This window comes from Canis aureus, chromosome X (assembly GCF_053574225.1).
Source record: "Canis aureus isolate CA01 chromosome X, VMU_Caureus_v.1.0, whole genome shotgun sequence".
Lineage (NCBI taxonomy): Eukaryota > Metazoa > Chordata > Mammalia > Carnivora > Canidae > Canis > Canis aureus.
The window spans coordinates 1,668,258-1,688,120 of NC_135649.1; the positions used below are offsets into that span (position 1 = coordinate 1,668,258).

A 19,863-nucleotide genomic window follows, 5' to 3' on the forward strand; every position below is an offset into this window, starting at 1 on the left:
CTGCGGGCCGTGGCCCCGCCCGGGCCGCCATTGCCGGGCCTGCCGGGCAGCGCTGCGCACCTCCGTCGCGTCCCCTCGCCGAGCGCAGCCGGGCGGCCGGCCTGACGGGGCTGCCCCAGCCCAGCTTGCGCCCGCCCCCACGGCCGGGGCAGCGCTCCACCAGCCAGGCCTGCGGGGTGACGGCCGGCCCGAGCCCAGGGCGCCCTCGGAGGAGGCCCGCGTCCGGGAGAACCGCCTTCACTTCCCCGCCCGGAGGCTCCGGTGGGCACGACCGTGAGCCGACGGGTTCCCGAGGACCGTCCTGTCCTGGCAGCGCCCCTGTGCGCGTGCCCGAGGGCCGGCCCGCTGCTGGGCCGAGCTCGCGGCGCAGCGATCGCCAAGCCCCCGCGCATCCTTGGGTCCCACCCAGCGCTGCGCTGCTGCTTTGCGGGCCCCGGAGCGCACCGTCCCCAAGCAGCGCACCTGCCGGCGGCCCCCACCCACCGGGAGCAGTGGACATGAGGTTGGCAGGTGAGTGACTTCCACGGCGAACGGGAGGCAGCTGGAGAGCGGACCGCACTGGAGGCCCAGGGGGCCGCGGGGGCCCGGGTGGACCACAGAGTGGGTTTGGAACGGGGGGCGCTGCTCACACACTCTGTGACCTTGAGCGAACCCGTTCACCTCCCAGGACTTGCACAGCTGGGAAATGAGGATTCCCGCAGTCGGTATTTGCCAAGTCGGATAACCGGCGGCTGTCTGGAAAGGACTTGTGGGGGAGGCTCCTGGGAGCGCGGCGACGAGGTGGACAGGGGGGCGGGGTGTGGCGGAGGGGCGTGGTCTCGGAGGAGAAGCCGACCCGAGTGGCTGGACGGGGCTGGCTAAGAACCGGGGCCAAACCCGCGGCCGCTCCACAGCCACAGACGGCGGGGCTAGGGCGGGACAGCTGCGGGTGGACGATGGACAGCAAAACTCAAGAATTGCCGGTTTGCACCTGCTGATGTTGCACTTTGTAAAACGTATCCCAGTAGAGCTGACCCACGAGGAACTGGCTACGAGGATGTGGCCTCAAGATCAGTGAGGGCTCAGAGACCTGGGTGGCTCAGTGATTGAGCTTCTGCCTTCCGCTCAGGTCGTGATCCCAGATCCTGGGATCCAGTCCCAAATCGGGCTCTCCACAGGGACCCTGCTTCTCCCTCTGCCTCGGTCTCTGCCTCCGTCTCTGTGTCTCTTATGAATAAATAAATAGAATCTAAAAAAAAGTCAGTGAGGGCTGGAGCGAGAAAACCCTCACTGCTCTGTGGGTGAATTCCAGGCCGGGAGCAGAGGAGATCACCTATAGGGAGAGCACATTGCACGCAGACAAGGCAGCCTGGGATGGAAGCCAGGGCACATCCAACTTTTCAGGGGAGAATAGAGGAGGACGATGTAAGCAAGGAGGAAACGGAACTGTCCACCCAAAGGGGTTAGAACCTGCTGTCACAGAAGCCACTGGGGAAGTGTTTCCAGCAGGAGGACGTGCGTAGCCAACAGAGATCAGGAAGGCCAACAGGTGACCCAGGGAGTTGGCCCCAAGAAGGTCAGACGTGGCCTTGGCCACATGCTGCTTCAGTGGGGTGATGGACACAAGGCCACACTGGAGTACATTGGCAGAGAGTGATGGGAACACTGGGAGCGGCAGACGGAGAGGAGACGGGTCAGTGGCTGCATGGGGATGTGATTAGAGGAAGGGCCGCTCCTGTGCTTTCTTACAATGGGAGGTGTTGCAGGTAGAGGCGAACGAATGAGAGAGGACGGTGATTCCTGGGAGGAGAGCCCGGGGTCCAGCTCACAGAAGCTGCCGGAACTGCTCTTCAGAAGTAGGGATACCGTCCTCCGTCCCAGCAGGACAAAGAGAGGACAGGCCAGGTGGGATCTGCCTAGGTTGGTAGCCACAAAGGCAGGAAGTTAGGGGGCTCCTGAAGGATGCTTGGTGCATCTCGAGCAGTGAGGTCTGGAAGGCTCCTCCGCATCTGCCACAGAGGACCAAGCCAAGAGCCCTGGATTCAGTGTCCCCCTTCCACCTACCTGGGAGCTCACATCCCCCTCTCAGTCCTGCTGGACGGCGCCTGGCAAGTCGCCACCTTCCTGTTCTCTGCTCACTTCTTCCCAAGCGGCAGAGAGACTCAGTCCTGAGAGGCCCCAGGGTCATCCGGGAACTCACTGGCAACCGAAGTGGCCTTGCCCCTGTCTGTCTGCCTCCAGGCCCCCTCCGCATTGTGGCCCTGATTGTCGCTGTGGGCCTCACCTGGATCGTGGTCAGCATCCTCCTGGGTGGACCTGGCAGTGGCTTTCCTCGCATCCAGCAACTCTTCATCAGTGAGTGTGGGACACTGCCTTGCTCTGCTGCGGAGGCCACCAGCGTGGGCACTGCAGGCCTTTGGTCAGAGGCTCAGAGTGCAGTGGGGGTGGCCTGGGTTTTCTGTCTCCTGGCAGGCCACGTCTAGCTGCCCCCAGTCTGCCTCCTGGCACCCGGCCTGGTCTTCCCCCTCCCACCCTGTTGCATCAGCTGGGAACTCCCATCCCTGCTGAATAGGACTCTGTGCCCCGTTGGAGTCAGAGTCTGAGTGAGGGACAGGGGGGTTCTGCTGAGTTTTAGGGACGGCGACATCCCAGCTGTTCCCTGCAGGCCTCGGTGGACTCTGGGATGGGGAGGGCACTCCGTACCTTGATGTTAGTAGCACTTTGGCCAAGTACTATTAACAGTTGCACTTGACCGTTTTCCTGGAGCAGGGGCTTGCGTCTGGCTTAGGCCCTGGGCCCTGGGCCTGACCGGCTCTCCACGTTGACTTCATGGTATGGGGCCAGCCCCTGGAAGCCTCCACCCTAACACAAACAACTCTCTTCCCACAGGCCCAGACAACTCAGCGACCCCAGGTAAGGCCCCTGCCACTTCCCCGCCCCGCCCCGTACCTAGCCCTCACACCGCCGCTGCTCTCCATTCGTCCCTCCCCACACTGGCCATCACAGCCCACTGGAGCTGCTGGCATGCTGTGAACCTAGAAAACCAGTTACCTGCTGTCAGGATACACTGATGAGACAAGTGTAGGATAGACATTCCCTGGGAGGAATGAAGGGATCACCGGTCCCCACCAGTCTGAAACCCAGCAGGACCAATGCCATCAGGATTCAGGGCCCGAGAAGAATCATCTGGGCCCGTGCTGTCCCTGCCCTCTGCAGCCGCTGCTCTGCCCTCAGAGCACTCCTTGCTTCTTTCCATCCTGTTTCTGTCCCTGTCGGCCCACGATGGCAGCGTTTCCGCCGGTATAAAATCCTCAAAAACCTTGTTGTTGTGTTGTTGCGATTCATGAGGCGCTCAGCCGTGAGACAGGAGGGCCCTGCAGGTCTCTCCTGGACGCTCCCGCTCGATGCCCGGCCCTCCAACCACAGCCTTGCTCTTCTATCCAGAGCCTGCTTTCTCGCGTTTCACACTAGCGCTAGACCGAGTATTTTCCAAGCGTTCACATTCTGGTTCCTCTGTGCTTGGCAATTCTGTTTTCAACGGCTCTTCCTGGGAGCAAGCGGGAGAAACCAGGCTGTGCCCTCAACGCTGCGTGGGGAGGTGTCCTCACCTAAATATCCAAGGTCCGCACTTACAAGTCCCGTTCTACACAGAACGTTGGAATAGGATGTGGCCGAGTCGTTGGCCCCCTTCTGACAAGGCCCGCCTTGTCCGTCCGTATTGTACCGGCAGTCCCGTGAGGCAGTCTCGGCCTGGCCTAGCTGCCCCTCGGAATCCTGCAGCCATTTCCCACGTGGGGGACCTGTAACGGCAGCAGCCCCCAACACCTGCGGTGAAGATCTGTCTCCGTTTCCTGGGGCAGCTGGGATAACCTACCACACACTGGATGGATTAAACGCCACACATTTCTTGTCTCAGGAATGTTCGGGAAGCTGGAAGCCTGAAATCTAGCTGTTGGAGGGTCACAGCCCCTCTGCAGGCTCCAGAGGAGGGTCCTTCCTGCCTCTTCGGGCTTCCGGGGGCCCCGGGGGATCCTTGGCTCGTGGCTGCATCCCTCCCGTCTGCGCCTCTGTCTGCGCTCAGTCCTCTCTGTCTCGGTGTCTTCTTTTCTGCCTCTTATAAGGACCCTTGTCATTGGATTTCGGGCCACCCTGATCCAGGATGAGCTCATTTTAACAAATCATATCTTCAGTGACTCTATTTCCAAACAGGGTTATATGCGTAGGTGCTAGAATTAGGACCTCAACACGTGTTTCATGGGTCACAGTCCAACCTGTGACGGAGGCCACCCTCCTCCTGCCCTGCCACCTCTGCCCATGGGGGTCAGGTGCTCTCCTCGTCACCGCATTCCTGCGGTCACCCTCCCAGCTGCTCCCTTCCCCACCTCTGCTCTGTTCCTGCCAGGGCCACAGCCAAGGCCAGCCTTCCTACCTCTTGTCTCCCGCCAGTGGCAGAAAAGCCCCCCTGAGGTCCTGTCGCCTTGCCCTGAGGCCAGCCCCAGGAGGATGCGGTGTCGGTGGAAGTATCCCTGTTCTGTGGCCACTCTTACCCCCTGTGGGCCGGTCCTGACCTCCCCCCCTCAGATCTCAGGTGACCCGGGGCCAGGCCCATGGGTCACCCCTGCTGTCCCTGCCCAGAGCCACGAGCCCGGAAGTACAAATGCGGCCTGCCCCAGCCATGTCCCGAGGAGCACCTGGCCTTCCGCATGGTCAGCGGAGCTGCCAATGTCATCGGACCAAAGATCTGCCTCGAAGATAGGATGTGAGCTCTGTGGGCTGGACGGGGGATGCCGGGGCGGGGGGCACCAGAAGCTGGATCTGTGAGGGAGAGTGGAGCGAATGTGCCATCTGAGGGCCCTGCCTCCCCGCTCCCCGCTCCCCCCGCTAGGCTCATGAGCAGTGTCAAGGACAACGTGGGCCGGGGACTGAACATCGCCCTCGTGAATGGTGAGTCCCTGTGACGTGGGATCAAGGTTCAGAGCACAGAAGCAGAGCCGGCCCGTGACCTGCCACCCTGCCCCCGCCCCGTGCTCTCCCCGTGAGCAGGTGTCTGGATATTTGCCTTGGTCTTCCCCCCGCCTCCCTGCTGGGAATGCCCAGGGAGGCCTGGGAAACTGTCTGTGCCAGCAGAAGTTTCCCCAGAAGAAGTGACCCAAGAAACAAAAGCACAGTATCCCTAAAGAACCAGCAGCTTCCAAGAGGTTGGAGGTGCTTCCTAGGGAGCCCCTGGAGAGCCTCCAATGGCACACAGAACCGGCACAGCCTTGGGTGGGCTGCAGCCGTCCGAAGAAGGGGGCACAGTGGGCAGGAATATGGAGGCGTGTCTGAAAAGCTTCCAGAAGGTCTGCACCAGTGGCCACCGCTGTGTCCTTAGCTTCACCTCAGGGGGCTGAGGTGGTAGGGTGGAGCTGCCCTGGCGGCTCGCCCAGCAGGACCCCTCTCTCCCTCTCAACCCAGGGGTCAGCGGTGAGCTCATCGAGGCCCGGGCCTTCGACATGTGGGCAGGAGGTGAGTGGCCGCCATGGCCTCCTGCTTTTTGCCTGTGCAGCAGAATGACCGAGCATCTCTCCCCTGAAGCACCGCCCTCTGTCCATTCACTGTGGCTTGAGCACTTGCCTGGGTTTGGGAAAGGCAGGGAGAGGGACAGGCATGTGGTCAGAGGGATGGCCCTGGCCTCTTACACCAGTCGGTCCCTTCACTTACTTGGTGACGCTTGGTGGGTGCGTCCCTGGCCCGATCCCTGCTTTAGTTTCCTTGTTTGGAGAACAGGGGTTGATGGGGAAGGGGTGCTCTGTGGTGCCTGACGCTCCATGTTCCGTGGGACCTGTCGCCCCAGATGTCAACGATCTGCTGAAGTTTATCCGGCCACTGCATGAAGGCACCCTGGTATTTGTGGCATCCTACGACGACCCGGCCACCAAGTAAGTGACTGCTAAGGCCAGCCTCAGCCTCACCCTCCCAACGGCGACTGCTTCTATCTCCTCCTTCTGTGTGGCAGGATGAACGAAGAGACCAGGAAGCTTTTCAGCGATCTGGGCAGCAAGAACGTGAAGGATCTGGCCTTCCGGGACAGCTGGGTGTTTGTGGGGGCCAAGGGCGTGCAGAACAAGAGCCCCTTTGAGCAGGTACGGGTGCAGAGCCTGGCACCCCCACTTCCCAACCCAGACCAGTAACTCGGACCCCTCCAGGGTCTGTAAATGGCAGAGCTTTCACGGTGGCAAGACTCACAATTAAGAAAGCTTTCTCCCACACACCCCCAAGACGCTCCATCCTGTCCCCGCTCCCTGCCACCCAGTGCCCCGATTCACACTGCACTTCCTTCTCTCACCAGCCCCTGCTGCCCTCTCGTCCACTGCTCCTCCGGAGCCACACTTGTCAAGCCCCATGTGAGGGGCTGGGGAGCCCCAGGCACCATCCTCATGCTTGGGAGCCTCCTAGCCTGGTGACAGCCATGCTGCCCCCTCAGCCCCACCCCCCACAGCCGAACCAGGCAAATAGGCTGTTCCAGTGCTTTCTGGAAGGCGTTTTTTGTGCTCTGTCACAAAGAGCAACTCAGCACCCTGAGAATAAATGCTCCCTCTGGCTTGGTTCTCCCTGAAGCTTCTAGCGCTCCCTGAGGGCCAAGTAGGGCAGGAACGTACGCGGTCCCTCCTTACCTTCCCGGTGTGTGCCGTGCTCACACTCCACCCGTGAGGGACACAGGCCTGTGCGGCGATCGCCGTTGTGCGGATGAGAAAACTGGGTGCTGGGGCAGACAGGGTGAGTGCCCCGGGCCCGCAGGCTTGCGTGACAGCAGCGCAAGGGCACTGACAGTTCTGTCCGTCCCGCACACCCGAGGGCTGAGGCCATGACTTCCGCTCCCCAAACCCCACAGCACGTGAAGAACAGTAAGCACACCAATAAGTATGAAGGATGGCCCGAGGCGCTGGAGATGGGAGGCTGCATCCCGAGGAGGACCGTGGCCGGCTAGCTGGCCGAGCGCGAGGACCAGGCTGAGGGAGGCTGCGTGTGCCAGGGCCAGTGCACGGCTGAGGCCTGAGCCCACGCCCAGCCGGGAGCACCGTCCTGCTCCACCACATCGGGGCTTCGAGGCAGTGACCGGGGACCAAGTGTGACAGGTGCTGAGGGCTGCAGGGGCCAGCCCCGGCTCACTTTGCCAGGGGAAGCCGGGTACCCATCTCCTTTGTCCAAAGCTGCTTCCCCGGGGGTAGCCCTAACCTGATCCCAAGCCCCCGCAGCCACGCACCGGGGCCCGGGGTGCTCGCCCGCCTCGCTGCACAGACGTGGTAGCGGCTCTGCGGCAGGTTGGGACATCCTCCAGAATCTCTCCATCCCAGAGCCACCCGCTGCTCTTTGGGCTGATCCTGTTTCCAGTGTGATTCCTTCCGATGCGCCACACCCGGTGGCCGCGTCGGGAAGCCGGCCGACTGCCTGGCTCCTGCCTGCTCCTGCCTGCTCCTGCCCGGCTCCTGCCTGGCTCCGCACGGAGGGGCCTCGGCGCCAGCAGCGAGCCTCATCACCATCCTTAGTGCAGCAGACGACGGTTCCTGCAGTTTGCCAGGGGGCCCGCCTTCTAGATGACCTCTTAATAAATGAGTGGCCCCAATGGAGTCAAGTGCGTTCAGTGGGGAGTGGGGTGGCGTTGTCCTGGCGGGGCGGGACATTTCCTGGAGGCTTGGCGGACCTGCTCCCACAGCCATCGTTTGCAGGGCTCCTGCCACGGACGGGCACGGGGACACTCCCCAGCTGGCATTCCCATGGCCTTGCCCGGGAGAGAGGCCTTTGCCCTCCAGGGATGCAGGAGACCCACCAACTCCCTCAGACACCTCCAAGGCCGGCGGAGACAGGGGTGAGGATTCCCACCGACCCGGGTGCTCCCCCGCTCCCCACAGCCTCCCCAAGAGCTCGGGGGTCTACCTGCAACACTTGGCTTCCGACGCCTTAGAGATCAGGAGATCAGGGCTCCCAAGCTCAAGTGATACGAGCTTCTTGGCATTTCTTGAAGATTCTGGCTGTTTCGCTTCATGAAGTGGGAAGCAGCAAGAAACCAGGCTGCAGGAGAGGCACATCCAGGGGCAGAGGGCCGGCCTGCGGTCAGAAAAAGGAGGCAGCCACTTGGAAGTCCCTCGATGTGGGGAGTCCAGTGCTGCCAGCGTGTGAACGAAGTGTCAAGAAAGGAGAGTATCGAGGGGGGAAGCCGAGGAGGAGTGAGAGGCCCAGGGCCAGGCCGGGAGGAGAGGCTGCAGGCATGACGCCGGGCCCCCAGAGGTCAGGGACGCGGAGGCACGAGGAAGGCCCAGGTGCTTGCCCAGGAGCTGGTGGTCGTAGAGGTCAAGTCCCAGCCTCACCCCGACCCGAGGGCTTTATGCACATTCATTACCTATAGACTTTCTTAGAACAGTTTTAGGTTCACAGAAAGTTGAGCAAAAAGTACAGAGGTCCCACGTCCCCAGCCTACACCGACACATTGTCATCACCCAGACTTGAGTTGATATTCGAGTCCCCTCCTGGCATTACGCAGTCTGTGGGTTTGACAAATGGTTAATGACATGTGTCTACGACTGCGGAATCCTACGTGTATTCCCTTTTAAACCTTTTATTATAGAACATTTCGAGCGTCCCCCGAAGTTACAACAGTACCTACTGGGCCACAGAGACCACCATGTGGCCCCTGTTCCATCTGCACCCCCCACGGCACCTCTCACCTTAATGCTGCCACTGTCATTCCCGTCACACGTTCCCTCCCCTGGCCTCAGGATGACCCTAGCAGGAAAGGCCTCTCCCCATCCCCATTTATGGGACAGATCAAAGTCCCTGGCGGGTTCAAAAGAATTTCCCTGGGACCGGAAGGTTAGAAGCCAGTAAGTGGGGTTCCCCAAGGTTGGTAGCCTGTCCCCAGTGAAACAGAACCTCACTGAAAGTCCACACTGCGAGGCTGGGAGGCGGGGGCTCCACTGTGCCTCTCACACTACTGCTACCGTCGCCCGGCCTTCCCCAAACCTCCACCACGGGCCGGCTCTGGACTGGGTTACATACTGGGAGTGAAAGAGGGAGCCCCACTGACGGTCCCTAATTCCTCGGGGGGCTGTGCCCTCACCGGGAGTCGCCACAGTCACACACATGGAAACAGCAAGCCAGCTCTATGGTCCACTCGGCCCAAGCCGGGCTAGGAAGCCGGTGGTGGTGTGGCGCGGGCTGCCCGACCTTCCCAGCAGAAATAAAGCTTTGTCCTGCGTCCCCATCCACCAGGGAGGTGCCCCTACCCCACCCCACCCCCACACACACACCCCCTCTATGAGTTCTGTCACCTTTGGTCATGGATGCCAGGATCCCAACTCCAACTGACTTAAGCAAAAATAAGTAATGACAGAGGAGGGGGCCCTCAGCGTTCCCATAGGGGACCCCAATGCTCCCCAGTGATTCTAGCCCCAGTTACATTATCAGGACATGGGCTTTCTCCATTTCTTGGCTCTACTTTTGCCTGTATTCGCTTCATTTCTAGCATGCTGTCTCCCCCACAGAGGGGGAGCAATAATTCAGCGAAGAAAGAGCCCCCACCTTCGCGACAGTCCTCGTACAGGGCCCTGGGAACGGAGTCTCGTTGGTCCAACTGCATCTGGGCCGATCCTTGTATCGGCGTGGCTGGCTCTGACTGGCTACCCCAGGTGTGTGCCCACCCCGAGGCCCGTGCGGGGTGATCCACAGGCAAAGCTTGTGTACTGAGTGTGGAGGAGGGTCGGTTCCTGCCACCAAAATTGAGGTGCTGTCACTTGATGCTGGGCAGGCCAAAATGACAGTTGTCACTCCTTCTCAGTCAATACCCAATGTGTGCCATACTCACCCTCGTATAGAACCTGCCCTCCGTGTGCCGATTATCACGTAGAAGTCCTGGAGACCAGGAGGTCAGCGTACGTCCCAGGGTCACCACTGTGTCCCTATTCCGCGGTCCAGTGGCAGGTCGGCCTTCTGAACTGTGTCTCTGTTCAGGCTGTCACCATCATCTGTTCTCTATGTTCCCTCTGTCCAGATGACTTTTCTTCTGGAAGTGGGAATCCTTGACTGATTTGTAGAGCCCTTCCTCCTCCTCCGGGGTAAATGATCAGTCCCCTAAACCAACTAGGAACATTCTCTTCCCTTTAATTTTCACCGTCCTTTTTTTTTTTTCCTGAAGGGGCCCCCGAATTCCTGCATGCCAGACACCTCAGCAGCCCAGTGTGGCTTTTCAGGGAGGGCAGAGGTGATTGGCAGTAACGGGGAGCAGCCTCCTAAGTACATTTGCTCCCTTTGACCCCTGGCACCAGTTTCCATTTAGCTGATTACAACAGAAGTTTGTCCAGGGCCAATTTTTTAGGGTTGCCTTTCCCAGCTCTTCCGGGTGACCCATTCCCCTCTCCACGTGGCCGCTAGTAGCTGGTCCTCACGCAGCCACACCCGCACTGCTCTTTTGCAAACCGCACTGTTCCTTGCTGTGCTGTGCCCAACGCAGGCCTCTCGCCCGTGCCAGGCTGCTTCCGACCCCCCCAATGTCATTTGGCAGGGGTAGTAAGGGGGATGTTCTGAGGCCCAGAGTCCACACACACTGATGGCTTATGCGTTACCTGCCCTCTGAGGCTACAGAAGAGCCTAGAACTAGGGCCTTGACTCTGTTTCATCACTGACATCAATCAGCATCTTGCACATACTCCCCCGCTGCGTGTCTGTGTGCTTATGTATGACATGCACGCATTCCTGTGAACTTCATAAAACAATTTTTTAAGACTTTATTTATTCATGATAGAGTGAGAGAGGCAGAGACACAGGCAGAGGGAGAAGCAGGCTCTGACGCAGGACTCGATCCCGGGACCCCAGGATCATGCCCAGGGCTGAAGGCAGGTGCTGAACCGCTGAGCCACCCAGGGATCCCCCATAAAACCATTTTTTTTAAGCAAAATATATCTAAGGTTCATCTAATAGGCTTTTATTAGTTATTATGTGTCTGAAAAGTGAAGTACGCTGCACGTGCTAATTTGTTTCATTTTCGGTCGCAGGGAGGCGTCTTCAGCCCCTCCCGCGGGCCAGTGCCTGTGACTCAGGACCACGAGTCCCCGTTGCAGCCGGGACAGGGTTTTGCCGAGCAGCGGGCGGCCACCGTCCCCGCGGGCGCACTGCGGGCACCTGCCCTGCGGCCGAACGGTCGGGACATGCCCGTCCCCTTACACCGAGCCGTCGCTTATTGTCTCCCCGTGTCCCGTCCACACCCCCAGCGCCTGTGTGCACAGCTCGTGCCATCCGTTCGCACCCCTTTCCGGGAGGCCTGCACCCCGTGCGAGCGGCGCCACTTGGGAAAGGCGCACACGCCCACCCGTGTGCCCCGGTGTGGAAAGAGACCCTCGGTCAAGGCCGGAGCGAAGGAACGTGGACCGAGGCGGAGCCCGAGCCCGGGCCCCCGGCCCTGCTGACGGCTCAGCCGCTGCCCGCACCGTCCCGCGGCCGCAGAGCGCGCACGACCGGCGCCGCGCCCCGGAACGCCCCGCCGCGCGAGGGGAGCCGCCCCCGCCCCCCGACCCGGAAGGCATCGAGCTCCGGGTCCCCGACGCTCCGCTCCCGCAGCCGTCACATCCGCTCGGGACCGGCCCCCGCGGCGAGAGGTGAGGCGGCTCCCGCGGGGGGCGGGGCCTCGGCGGGGCGGGGCCTCGGCGGGGGACGGGGCGGGGCCCCGGGGCGGGGCGGGGCGGGGCCCCGGCGGCCCAGCTCGCAGGCGTCCGCCGGCCGGGCAGGCGCTGGCCGCGGCGCCGAGCTCCCGGGCCTAGGCGGCAGGTGAGAGCGTGGGGCCGGAAAGGGCGGGCGGAAGGCGGCCTCCGGCCCCGGCCCGGCGCCGTGCTCGCCTGCCCGGGCGGCGGGGCCCGGCCGGGGACGGGCGCGGCCGCGGGGCCTGGGAGTGGCGTGAGGGCCCCGAGCGCGATCCGGGGACCTCGGGGGCCGCCCGCCCGCCCGCGACCGCAGGACGGCAGCACGAGCCCGGCGGCGGCGGTGCGGCGCTCCCTCCCTCCTCGGTTCGCGCCCCGGCCCCGTGCCCAGCCCGGCAACTTCCGGACTCCCGGGCGGGGAGGAGCCCCGGGGCCGGCATGCCCGCTGCCCTAACCGCGAACGCGCGGCCGCGCTGCCGAAAGCGGCCGGCCCGGGGTTCCGTCCCTTGCCTGGGGGCGGATCGGCTCAGACTCTTCCAGCCCCCGAAGCAGAACCGGTGTGGGATCTGGGCCAGAACCCTCTGGCAGTGACTCAAAGCCGCCAGCCGTACTGCAAGGACAGGGTGGATGGCCCCTAGCCTCCTCTCCCTTCTGAACTGGTTCTCACCACCCCGGCGGCTTCAGGCCCGGCCGCTGTCATCTTTTCCCTGTGACTCCCCTCCGCTTTGCTTCTCATACTCCCTCTGGTTTTCCTGCCTCCCTCTTCAGCGGTGGGATGCAAAGCTGGACCAAGGCCTCCCGGGTAAGTGACCCGAACTCCAAACCAGCAGAGGCCACGGCATGCGGGCGTGAGAGAACTTTCCCAGGGCTGAGCTTATGGCTTGACCTGCCCTCCACCCCCTACTTCCCCTGCCCTCCAGTCTCACGTGAGGCGGACAGGACCAAAGACTGATAGGATCCGGAGAGGCAAGGGCCTCCTCCAGCACTGGGACACTGCAGACAAGCACTGTGCGGCAGCCAACAGTGGCGATGACAAACTGCTGTGTCCCCGTCCTGGTGGCCCCAGGCCCAGCAGCTGACGGTGGCTGCCCAGATTGACAAGTGGAAGCGGACGAACCTCTGAGGCACCCTCCCCACACCACAAACACTCATGGTCCCACCGGAAGTTCTGGGCTCTGGTAGAGCCACATGTGAGCATGGGGAGGAGCCCCTGGACCCCAAGCAGAGCCTCTCACGTGTGACACAGTGCTTCTAGAAGCTCACATTCCAGGGGCTGCCAGGGGAGGCAGAGCTCGGACAGGAGGAAGAAAAGCACGCAGCAAACACATGGTCCCATCTGAACCACCTCCCACTTCCCCTTCGAGCAGTTTCCCTGGGGAGAGAGGACCTGCTCCCCGCCCAGGACCCCTACCTCACACTGTCAGCAGGCGGGGGAGGCCAGGTAGCCACAGCAGCACCATTCACCACTGCATGGCGGTGCTACAGGTCAGCCCCCGAGGCCTCCGGCCGGATGGTTACCCGCTGCCCACACTGCCTTGCCAGCTGCCTTCTGCCTGGCCGAGGACACCCAAACGCCCTGCTGGCCTCTCACAGCAGGCCCAAGCCAGGGTGTCAGCGGCCCTCAGCACCCAGCTCTCAGCAGGCTTGTCTCTTTGCCATTCCCATGCAGCCTTTCAGAGATGTCATCATGGCTGCAGTGTCACCGTGGCCCTTCTGTGTCCTTCCCTCAGAGCCCGTGGGGGGCAGGCTAGTGGTGACAGGACTGGAAAGATTGATCTCCTCAGTCTCTCGGTATCAGAACACTGGTGCCTGTTGGCTATGCTGGAAAAGGACAGGGAGAGGGGCAGGTGCCAGTGGCCTGACCTGGAGGTCCGGCCTGCCCGCGGCCCCTCCGGGTCAGGAATGGGAAACGAGGAGGATGTGCTGGGATAGGGGACAGCCAAATGGCTCTCAAGGGCCAGCACTAGGCACTGCCTTTCTGTTCCCAGCTTTGGGGCGAGGGGCTCTGCTGGGAGGCCGACGGGCTCTGCTGGGGCTCCCAGCCATGGGCTTGCGGATCCCATTGCTTCTGCATTCAACAGGTGCTCACCCTTACCAGCCACTTTTCTGTGTCCCTTCTCTCCTCAGGAAGAGCTCTGCCATCTGAGAACACAGCCCAGGGCCAAGCCCAGCCCATGGACCCTTCTCTGGGCAACCGGACAGCACCAGCAGGGCTGCTCTCCTGAGCCACAGAGGGCCTGGACACACGGTCCTCTGGGAGGAGCCATGGTGTTCAGGAGGGGCAGGGGCAGCTGTCGGTGGTGGCCTGGACTGGGAGTCGGGGGAGGTTGCCCAGGCCCCCTAGGCCTGCTCAGGGCTTCCTTGCTGCTTGTCAGCCTGCCTTTGGGGGCCCGGGGAACAGCCAGTGCCAACCTCAGCACAGCTGTGAGCCAGACGGTGCCACTGCCAGGGGGCCGATACTTGAGCATTGGGGATGGCTCTGTGCTGGAGTTTGAGTTCCCAGAGGAGAGCGAGGGCATCATCGTGATCTCCAGCCAGTACCCGGGCCAGGGCAACAGGACAGGGCCCAGGCCGGTGCTGAAGGTCACCTCCTTGGACACAGAGGTGCTGACCATCAAGAACGTGAGTGCCATAACCTGGGGCGGTGGGGGCGGCTTTGTGGTGAGCATCCACTCAGGCCTGCCTGGGCTAGCCCCACTCCACATCCAGCTCATGGACCCCCGTGAGACTCCGCCCGTGCTAATTGAGGAACGGAGAGATTTCTGCATCAAGGTGTCACCTGCCGAAGACACCCCTACCGCCCTTGGCACTGACATGGTCCACTTCTCGGAGAACCCAATACTCTACTTGCTCCTGCCTCTTATCTTTGTCAACAAGTGTTCATTTGGGTGCAAAGTAGAACTCGAGGTTCTGAAGGGGCTCCTGCAGAGCCCCCAGCCTATGCTGCTGGGCCTCCTGGGCCAGTTCCTGGTCATGCCCTTCTATGCTTTCCTGATGGCCAAGGTCTTCATGCTGCCCAAGGCCCTGGCTCTAGGCCTCATCATCACCTGCTCGTCGCCCGGCGGCGGGGGGAGCTACCTCTTCAGCCTCCTCCTTGGAGGGGACGTCACCCTGGCCATCTCCATGACTTTCATCTCAACAGTGGCTGCCACCGGCTTCCTGCCATTGTCCTCTGCCATCTACAGCCATCTGCTCAGCATCCACGAAACCCTCCACGTGCCCATCTCCAAGATCCTGGGGACCCTGCTGTTCATCGCTATCCCCATAGCAGCAGGCGTGGTGATCAAGTCCAAGCTCCCCAAGTTCTCCCAGTTGCTGCTGCAGGTCATCAAGCCCTTCAGCTTTGTGCTTCTCCTGGGTGGCCTCTTCCTGGCCTACCGCATGGGGGTCTTCATCCTGGCTGGCGTCAGGCTGCCCATCGTACTGGTGGGCCTCACAGTGCCCCTGGTTGGCCTCCTGGTGGGCTACTGTCTGGCCACCTGCCTGAAGCTGCCAGTGGCCCAGCGGCGGACGGTGAGCATTGAGGTAGGGGTGCAGAACAGCCTGCTGGCCTTGGCCATGCTGCAGTTGTCCCTCCGGCGCCTTCAAGCAGACTACGCCTCCCAGGCCCCCTTCATTGTAGCACTGAGCGGCACCTCGGAGATGCTGGCCTTGGTGATTGGCCACTTCATCTACAGCAGCCTGTGCTCAGTCCCCTGAGGCCGCTGGGTCGAGCTTTCACCACCCCTCGCCCCCCAGCCTCCAGCCACTGTCCCCACAGTTCTTGTGTACCAAAGGCCTTCAGCTCTCATGCACTATGCACTCAGAAAAAACGAAAAAATCCAGGCTTATTTTTTTTACTCGTTTTTTATTCTCCAGCTTTCAGTGCCAAAGAGGCCATGCTGAGTTAGGTAGGTGGGCACTGCTCAGAAAATATATTTCAATAAAAGAGAGAAGCAAGCTGTGGTGCCTTGCAGTCTTTGCCCTCTGGGGCCTGGGGGTGGGGTGGGAAGGCGCGGGCCGGCGTGGAGGACTGGGGTGCAGGCCTGGCAACCTCTGCACCACAGTGTCTCAGCCCCCCGTCCCCATGCATCCGCTGTCCTGCCCTTCTAGAATGGGCGTGGGACGAGGAGGGCAGGGGCAGGGCGGCTCCGTCGATCCCGCGGGGGCAGTGAGCGGGCTTGGCTTGGCGGGGCCGGGCCATCATGCGGACTCCCGAGCGACCAACCTGGCCCGGCTCGCTCCCCGCCCCTCCCGCGGCGGGCGGCCCCGGGGGCCCCGGGCGTCGGCGATGCGGGCTCCAAGGTGACTCCTCCGCGGCAGCCGGCGGGCGGGCGGGGCGGGGCCCGGCCGGGCCGGGGGCGGGGCCGGGCCGGGGGCGGGGCCGAGGGGCGGGGCCGGGCGCGCCCCTCGCGCTGCTTCCGGCGGCGGCGGGCGGTTCCGGCGCGCGCCCGGGGCGGCGGCGCGCAGCGGGGGGCGGTTGGGGTGCGCGCCCGCCGCAGTGGACGCCATGCAGCTGACAGTGAAAGCGCTCCAGGGCCGCGAGTGCAGCCTGCAGGTAGCGTCGCCGGGCCCCCGCCGCCCCGCCGGCCTGCGCACTCCCCACCGGCGGGCGCGGGGCCGGGCCGGGCCGGGGAGGGGGAGGCCGGGAGAGCCGCCCTCGCGGGGGGGGGCCGCGGACTCAACCCCCGCCTCGTACCCTCGGCCCGGCCAGGTGTCGGAGGACGAGCCCGTGTCCACGCTGAAGCACCTGGTCTCCGAGAAACTCAACGTCCCCGTGCGCCAGCAGCGGCTGCTGTTCAAGGGCAAGGCCCTGGCAGGTACCCGGGAAGCGGAGCCGCCCAGGGAGCCCCGCAGCTTTTCGGGGGACGGGGTGCCTGGGCCGGGTGATGGATGGGGCGCTGGCCGCTCCGCCCTCGGGGCGCTGACCGAAGCCTCCGCGGACGGCCGCCGCAGACCCCGCCGCGGGGAACGCCTCCATCGGTCTTTCTTTGGCAGATGGGAAAAGACTCTCGGATTACAGCGTGGGGCCCAATTCCAAGCTGAACCTAGTGGTCAAACCTCTGGAGAAGGTGTTACTGGAAGAAAGCGCTGCCCGCAGACTCGCCGAGGCGCCGCCTCCAGCCGCCCCAGCCTGGCAGCTGGTCTCCAAAGTCCTGGCCCGCCACTTCAGTGCGGCGGATGCCAGCAGAGTCCTCGACCAGCTACAGAGGGTGAGAAGGGTAGCCGGGGGCATCCCCGCCCAGCCGCGCCCATCCCCTGCCTGCGGCAGAGTGCACCCCCAGCTGCACCCCCCTGAGTCCTTCTGGCCTTCTGTCCGCAGGATTATGAGAGGTCCCTGAATCGCCTGACGCTGGATGACATCGAACGCTTGGCGAGCCGCTTTCTGCACCCTGAAGTGACTGAAGCTATGGAGAAGGGGTTCTCCAAATAAGATCCTCAGAGCGTGGGGAGGAGCCTGGCCAGGCTGCAAGCTGCATGTAGCATTAAATGTGTTCTCTTGTTGCAATTTGACTCATAATAATAATAATAATAATAGTAATGGCAGGTACCTGGGTACCCATACCTGGTTCTTGCTAGGTGCCAGGTACAGCTCAGAGCATTTGACGTGGGTTTGCTCCCATGCCTCCCGCAAAAGCTTAGACAACGAGGTACCCAGCAGTGAGGTGGGGGAGCCAGCATCTGAGTGCAGTCACCTTCTAGAAATGCCTCAGGGTGCAAAGGAAAAAGGGGGCTGTTTGGTCGGGTTCCAAGAGACGGCCTTTGGCATATCATGTTTAGCGCACTGAGAATCAGCCCTCCAGCACCTCCTCTTCAGGCCTGAAAGGGGAAGCAGCTGGGCCCTGCTGCCCAGTCCTGTCACCCGACCTCTGACAGGTTTGGCATTGGTGGATGCCAAGTGACAGCCAAACCCTGGGCCCCCTCTCCCGGCTGCTGCAGCCAGTGTGCACTTGACAAGGGAAAGCAGGTTGAGGGGTCAGGGACCTCTGCAGTATGACCTTAGGCAATTCCTGGTGCCACGTTGGTCCCTGGTTCACTCTGCACAGTGGGGATCACTCTTGAAACCTCCCATTTCAAAAAAAAAAAAAAAAAACCTCCCATTTCCTTCATCCTTACCCAGCCCGGGTGACAAGTCTGCAGCACCCGTCCCCTGTGATCCATAAGCACACAGGCCAAAACCTGATGAATGGCCAAGCGAGCATGGCCCAGAGGGCGATTCCTGGCCCTTCGCGTCACAGCTCTTTGGGTACTCCGCCTGCTTGTGTCCCTCTGGGCGTGGGCATTTCTCACCTCTTAGGGATGACAGGTGACTGAGTCGAGGTCGCTCAGCCTTGGCCGGGCCCCCACACCCTGCGTTCACCCACAGTGTGGAAGTGGGCCCTTCCCCTGCCACATGGATACCAGCCTTTCACGCCGCACACCCTTCACGGCCTGAGAGGAGGCGTCAGAGTGCTGGGGCGGGGGGCATGGGCTGCCAGCACCGATCCTCCCACCTCGCCTGGCGCGTGGGCACTAGAGGTCATCTAGGCGCCTACTCCCTGGCGGGGGACACCTCGGGCTGCCCTCCCGCCTGGGCCTCGTGGGCAGAAGACTGTGAACAGGGGAACGCAGTGCTCGGCCCCCGCGCCCGGGAGCTGATGTGTGTGCCAATGTACGTGACGCTCGCCCGTGCGCTCGTTTTATTTTGAGTCCGGAGAATTTTTGTTGCTCCAATTCTGAATCCCACTGAAGGTGAATGTGAGACTGACTCCGATCCAAAAGGAACTTTGTTAGCCAGGCAGCTTTTGGTTTCCAATAGTTGGTCGGACCATGAAAGACATTGGTTTAAACAATAAAGGAAACATTGGTTTACAAAACTGAGAAGTCCCGGGGTCTTGGCAGCAGAAGGACCATTTCACCAAATACCCAGTCTCTTCCTACCTCCCGTGGCGCTCGGAAGTGTCCCCTCCGTCCCGGGCCGCTGCCTCAGGATCAAAAGATGGCTCTTTGCAGTTTCCCTGGGTCACAGCCAGCAAGGTTAGGCCTCCCGTCCTGGAGTGTGGCTCCTTCCTCTGATGCCCCAGCAAATAACCGCTGGCCTTTTACTGGTCGGAATCAGCTCATGCTCCAGTCACTTTGGCCACGGCTGCGGTGGGTGGTGGGCGGGAGGGAGGAGAGGGCGATTCTCTGCAAAAGCCAGGACCCAGTGGCGACCCCAGGCAGCAACCGTTAGCTGCAGGGGAGTGACACAGATGGGCATCCGACAGGCCCTAGACACGGTCGTCGAGTCCCTTGTGCCAGCGCCTCCTGGCCCACGAGTGACAAGAACCCTCTGGTGATGAGGAGCCATCCATGGGCCACTTGGACGTGGAGGTGAGGACGGACGTGGAGACAGGAGTGGGGTGTTCAGGGTGTGCTGGGAGCCTGATGGGAGAGCTGACTGGGCCCCCGGCCCGGCTAGTTCCAGAGCGCTGTGCAGCCTCTACAGTGACCATCAGGACTTGGGTGGGCACGGGATGTCCCAGAATCTCTGAGGGCGGATGAGGTGGCTTCCCCGGGAGTGCAGGAAAGAGAAGAGAGGACTGGGCCTGGAGGCAGTTTGCCTGCTGGGGACACGGTAGAAGGCAAGGAGCTTCCTGACACTAGGCCACAGGGGAGCCCCGTATGAGAAGCCAAGAGCACCCCTCCAGAAGGGGGCGGGTGTCTGGTACTGCCAAGAGGCGTTGATAACAAGAAGGTCGTTGCTGATGTTGGGGAGCAAGAGGTGGCGGCAGGGTGCGGAGGGGAGGAGGTGGTGACAGTGACCCGGGACCCACGTTCTGGAAGCTTGTCTGCGCAGAGGCGGGTAGCTGTGGCTGGGCCGGACAGGAAGGCTGGGGAGGGAGGGCGGCGGGGTGGGTGCTGCGGGGCTGGGAGTGGGAGGCGCGGGGGGCAGGGCCCTGTGCTGTCAGGAGAGGAGCCGGGGAGTCCTGCTGAACCCCTGCAAAGCCCCTGCCTCGCCCGTGCGCACCTGCAGGCTCCGCTGCGTCCGCCCAGGAGGAGGGAAGCGGCCGCCCGCTGGGCTTGTACCCTGGCCACTGCGGCCGGCCCGAGGCCCGCTGCCTGCCCCCAGGTTGGGGCGCGGTGGGGGCGCCGGTGTCGTCCTGCGGTGACATGACACCAGGGGAGCGCAGGAGCCCTGAGGGGCCCAGCTCGAGGGGCCTCTCAGACAGAAATGCTCTGGCACCGGGCTCCGATGTCTGTGGGGCCCTTTCCCAGGGGG

At 62.6% G+C, this 19,863-nt stretch overlaps 3 protein-coding genes across 5 annotated transcripts; all 3 read left to right on the forward strand.

Moving 5' to 3' along the window:
• The first annotated feature begins 47 nt into the window (after positions 1-47).
• Positions 48-7,586, forward strand: FAM3A (FAM3 metabolism regulating signaling molecule A). Its single transcript, XM_077887966.1, has 9 exons — positions 48-510; positions 2,221-2,334; positions 2,869-2,892; positions 4,615-4,738; positions 4,865-4,923; positions 5,434-5,484; positions 5,813-5,897; positions 5,975-6,101; positions 6,851-7,586. Exons 1-9 carry the CDS (start codon positions 498-500, stop codon positions 6,944-6,946), a joined length of 693 nt encoding a protein of 230 aa, XP_077744092.1. The 5' UTR covers positions 48-497; the 3' UTR covers positions 6,947-7,586.
• A 3,992-nt stretch (positions 7,587-11,578) lies between these two features.
• SLC10A3 (solute carrier family 10 member 3) lies at positions 11,579-15,581 on the forward strand. Of its 3 annotated transcripts, none has more exons than XM_077890204.1 (2): positions 11,579-11,603; positions 13,770-15,581. In XM_077890204.1, the coding sequence occupies exon 2, from the start codon at positions 13,908-13,910 to the stop codon at positions 15,339-15,341; it is 1,434 nt and encodes a 477-aa protein (XP_077746330.1). In that variant the 5' UTR covers positions 11,579-11,603; positions 13,770-13,907; the 3' UTR covers positions 15,342-15,581. The 3 variants fall into 3 exon arrangements, with proteins under 3 accessions (XP_077746330.1, XP_077746329.1, XP_077746327.1); XM_077890203.1 differs by lacking the exon at positions 11,579-11,603 and adding an exon at positions 11,683-11,772; XM_077890201.1 differs by lacking the exon at positions 11,579-11,603 and adding an exon at positions 11,969-12,444.
• Positions 15,582-16,048: 467 nt separating this feature from the next.
• UBL4A (ubiquitin like 4A) lies at positions 16,049-17,130 on the forward strand. Its single transcript, XM_077887439.1, has 4 exons — positions 16,049-16,179; positions 16,336-16,441; positions 16,620-16,834; positions 16,945-17,130. The coding sequence occupies exons 1-4, from the start codon at positions 16,132-16,134 to the stop codon at positions 17,053-17,055; spliced, it is 480 nt and encodes a 159-aa protein (XP_077743565.1). The 5' UTR covers positions 16,049-16,131; the 3' UTR covers positions 17,056-17,130.
• The last annotated feature ends 2,733 nt before the right edge of the window (positions 17,131-19,863 follow it).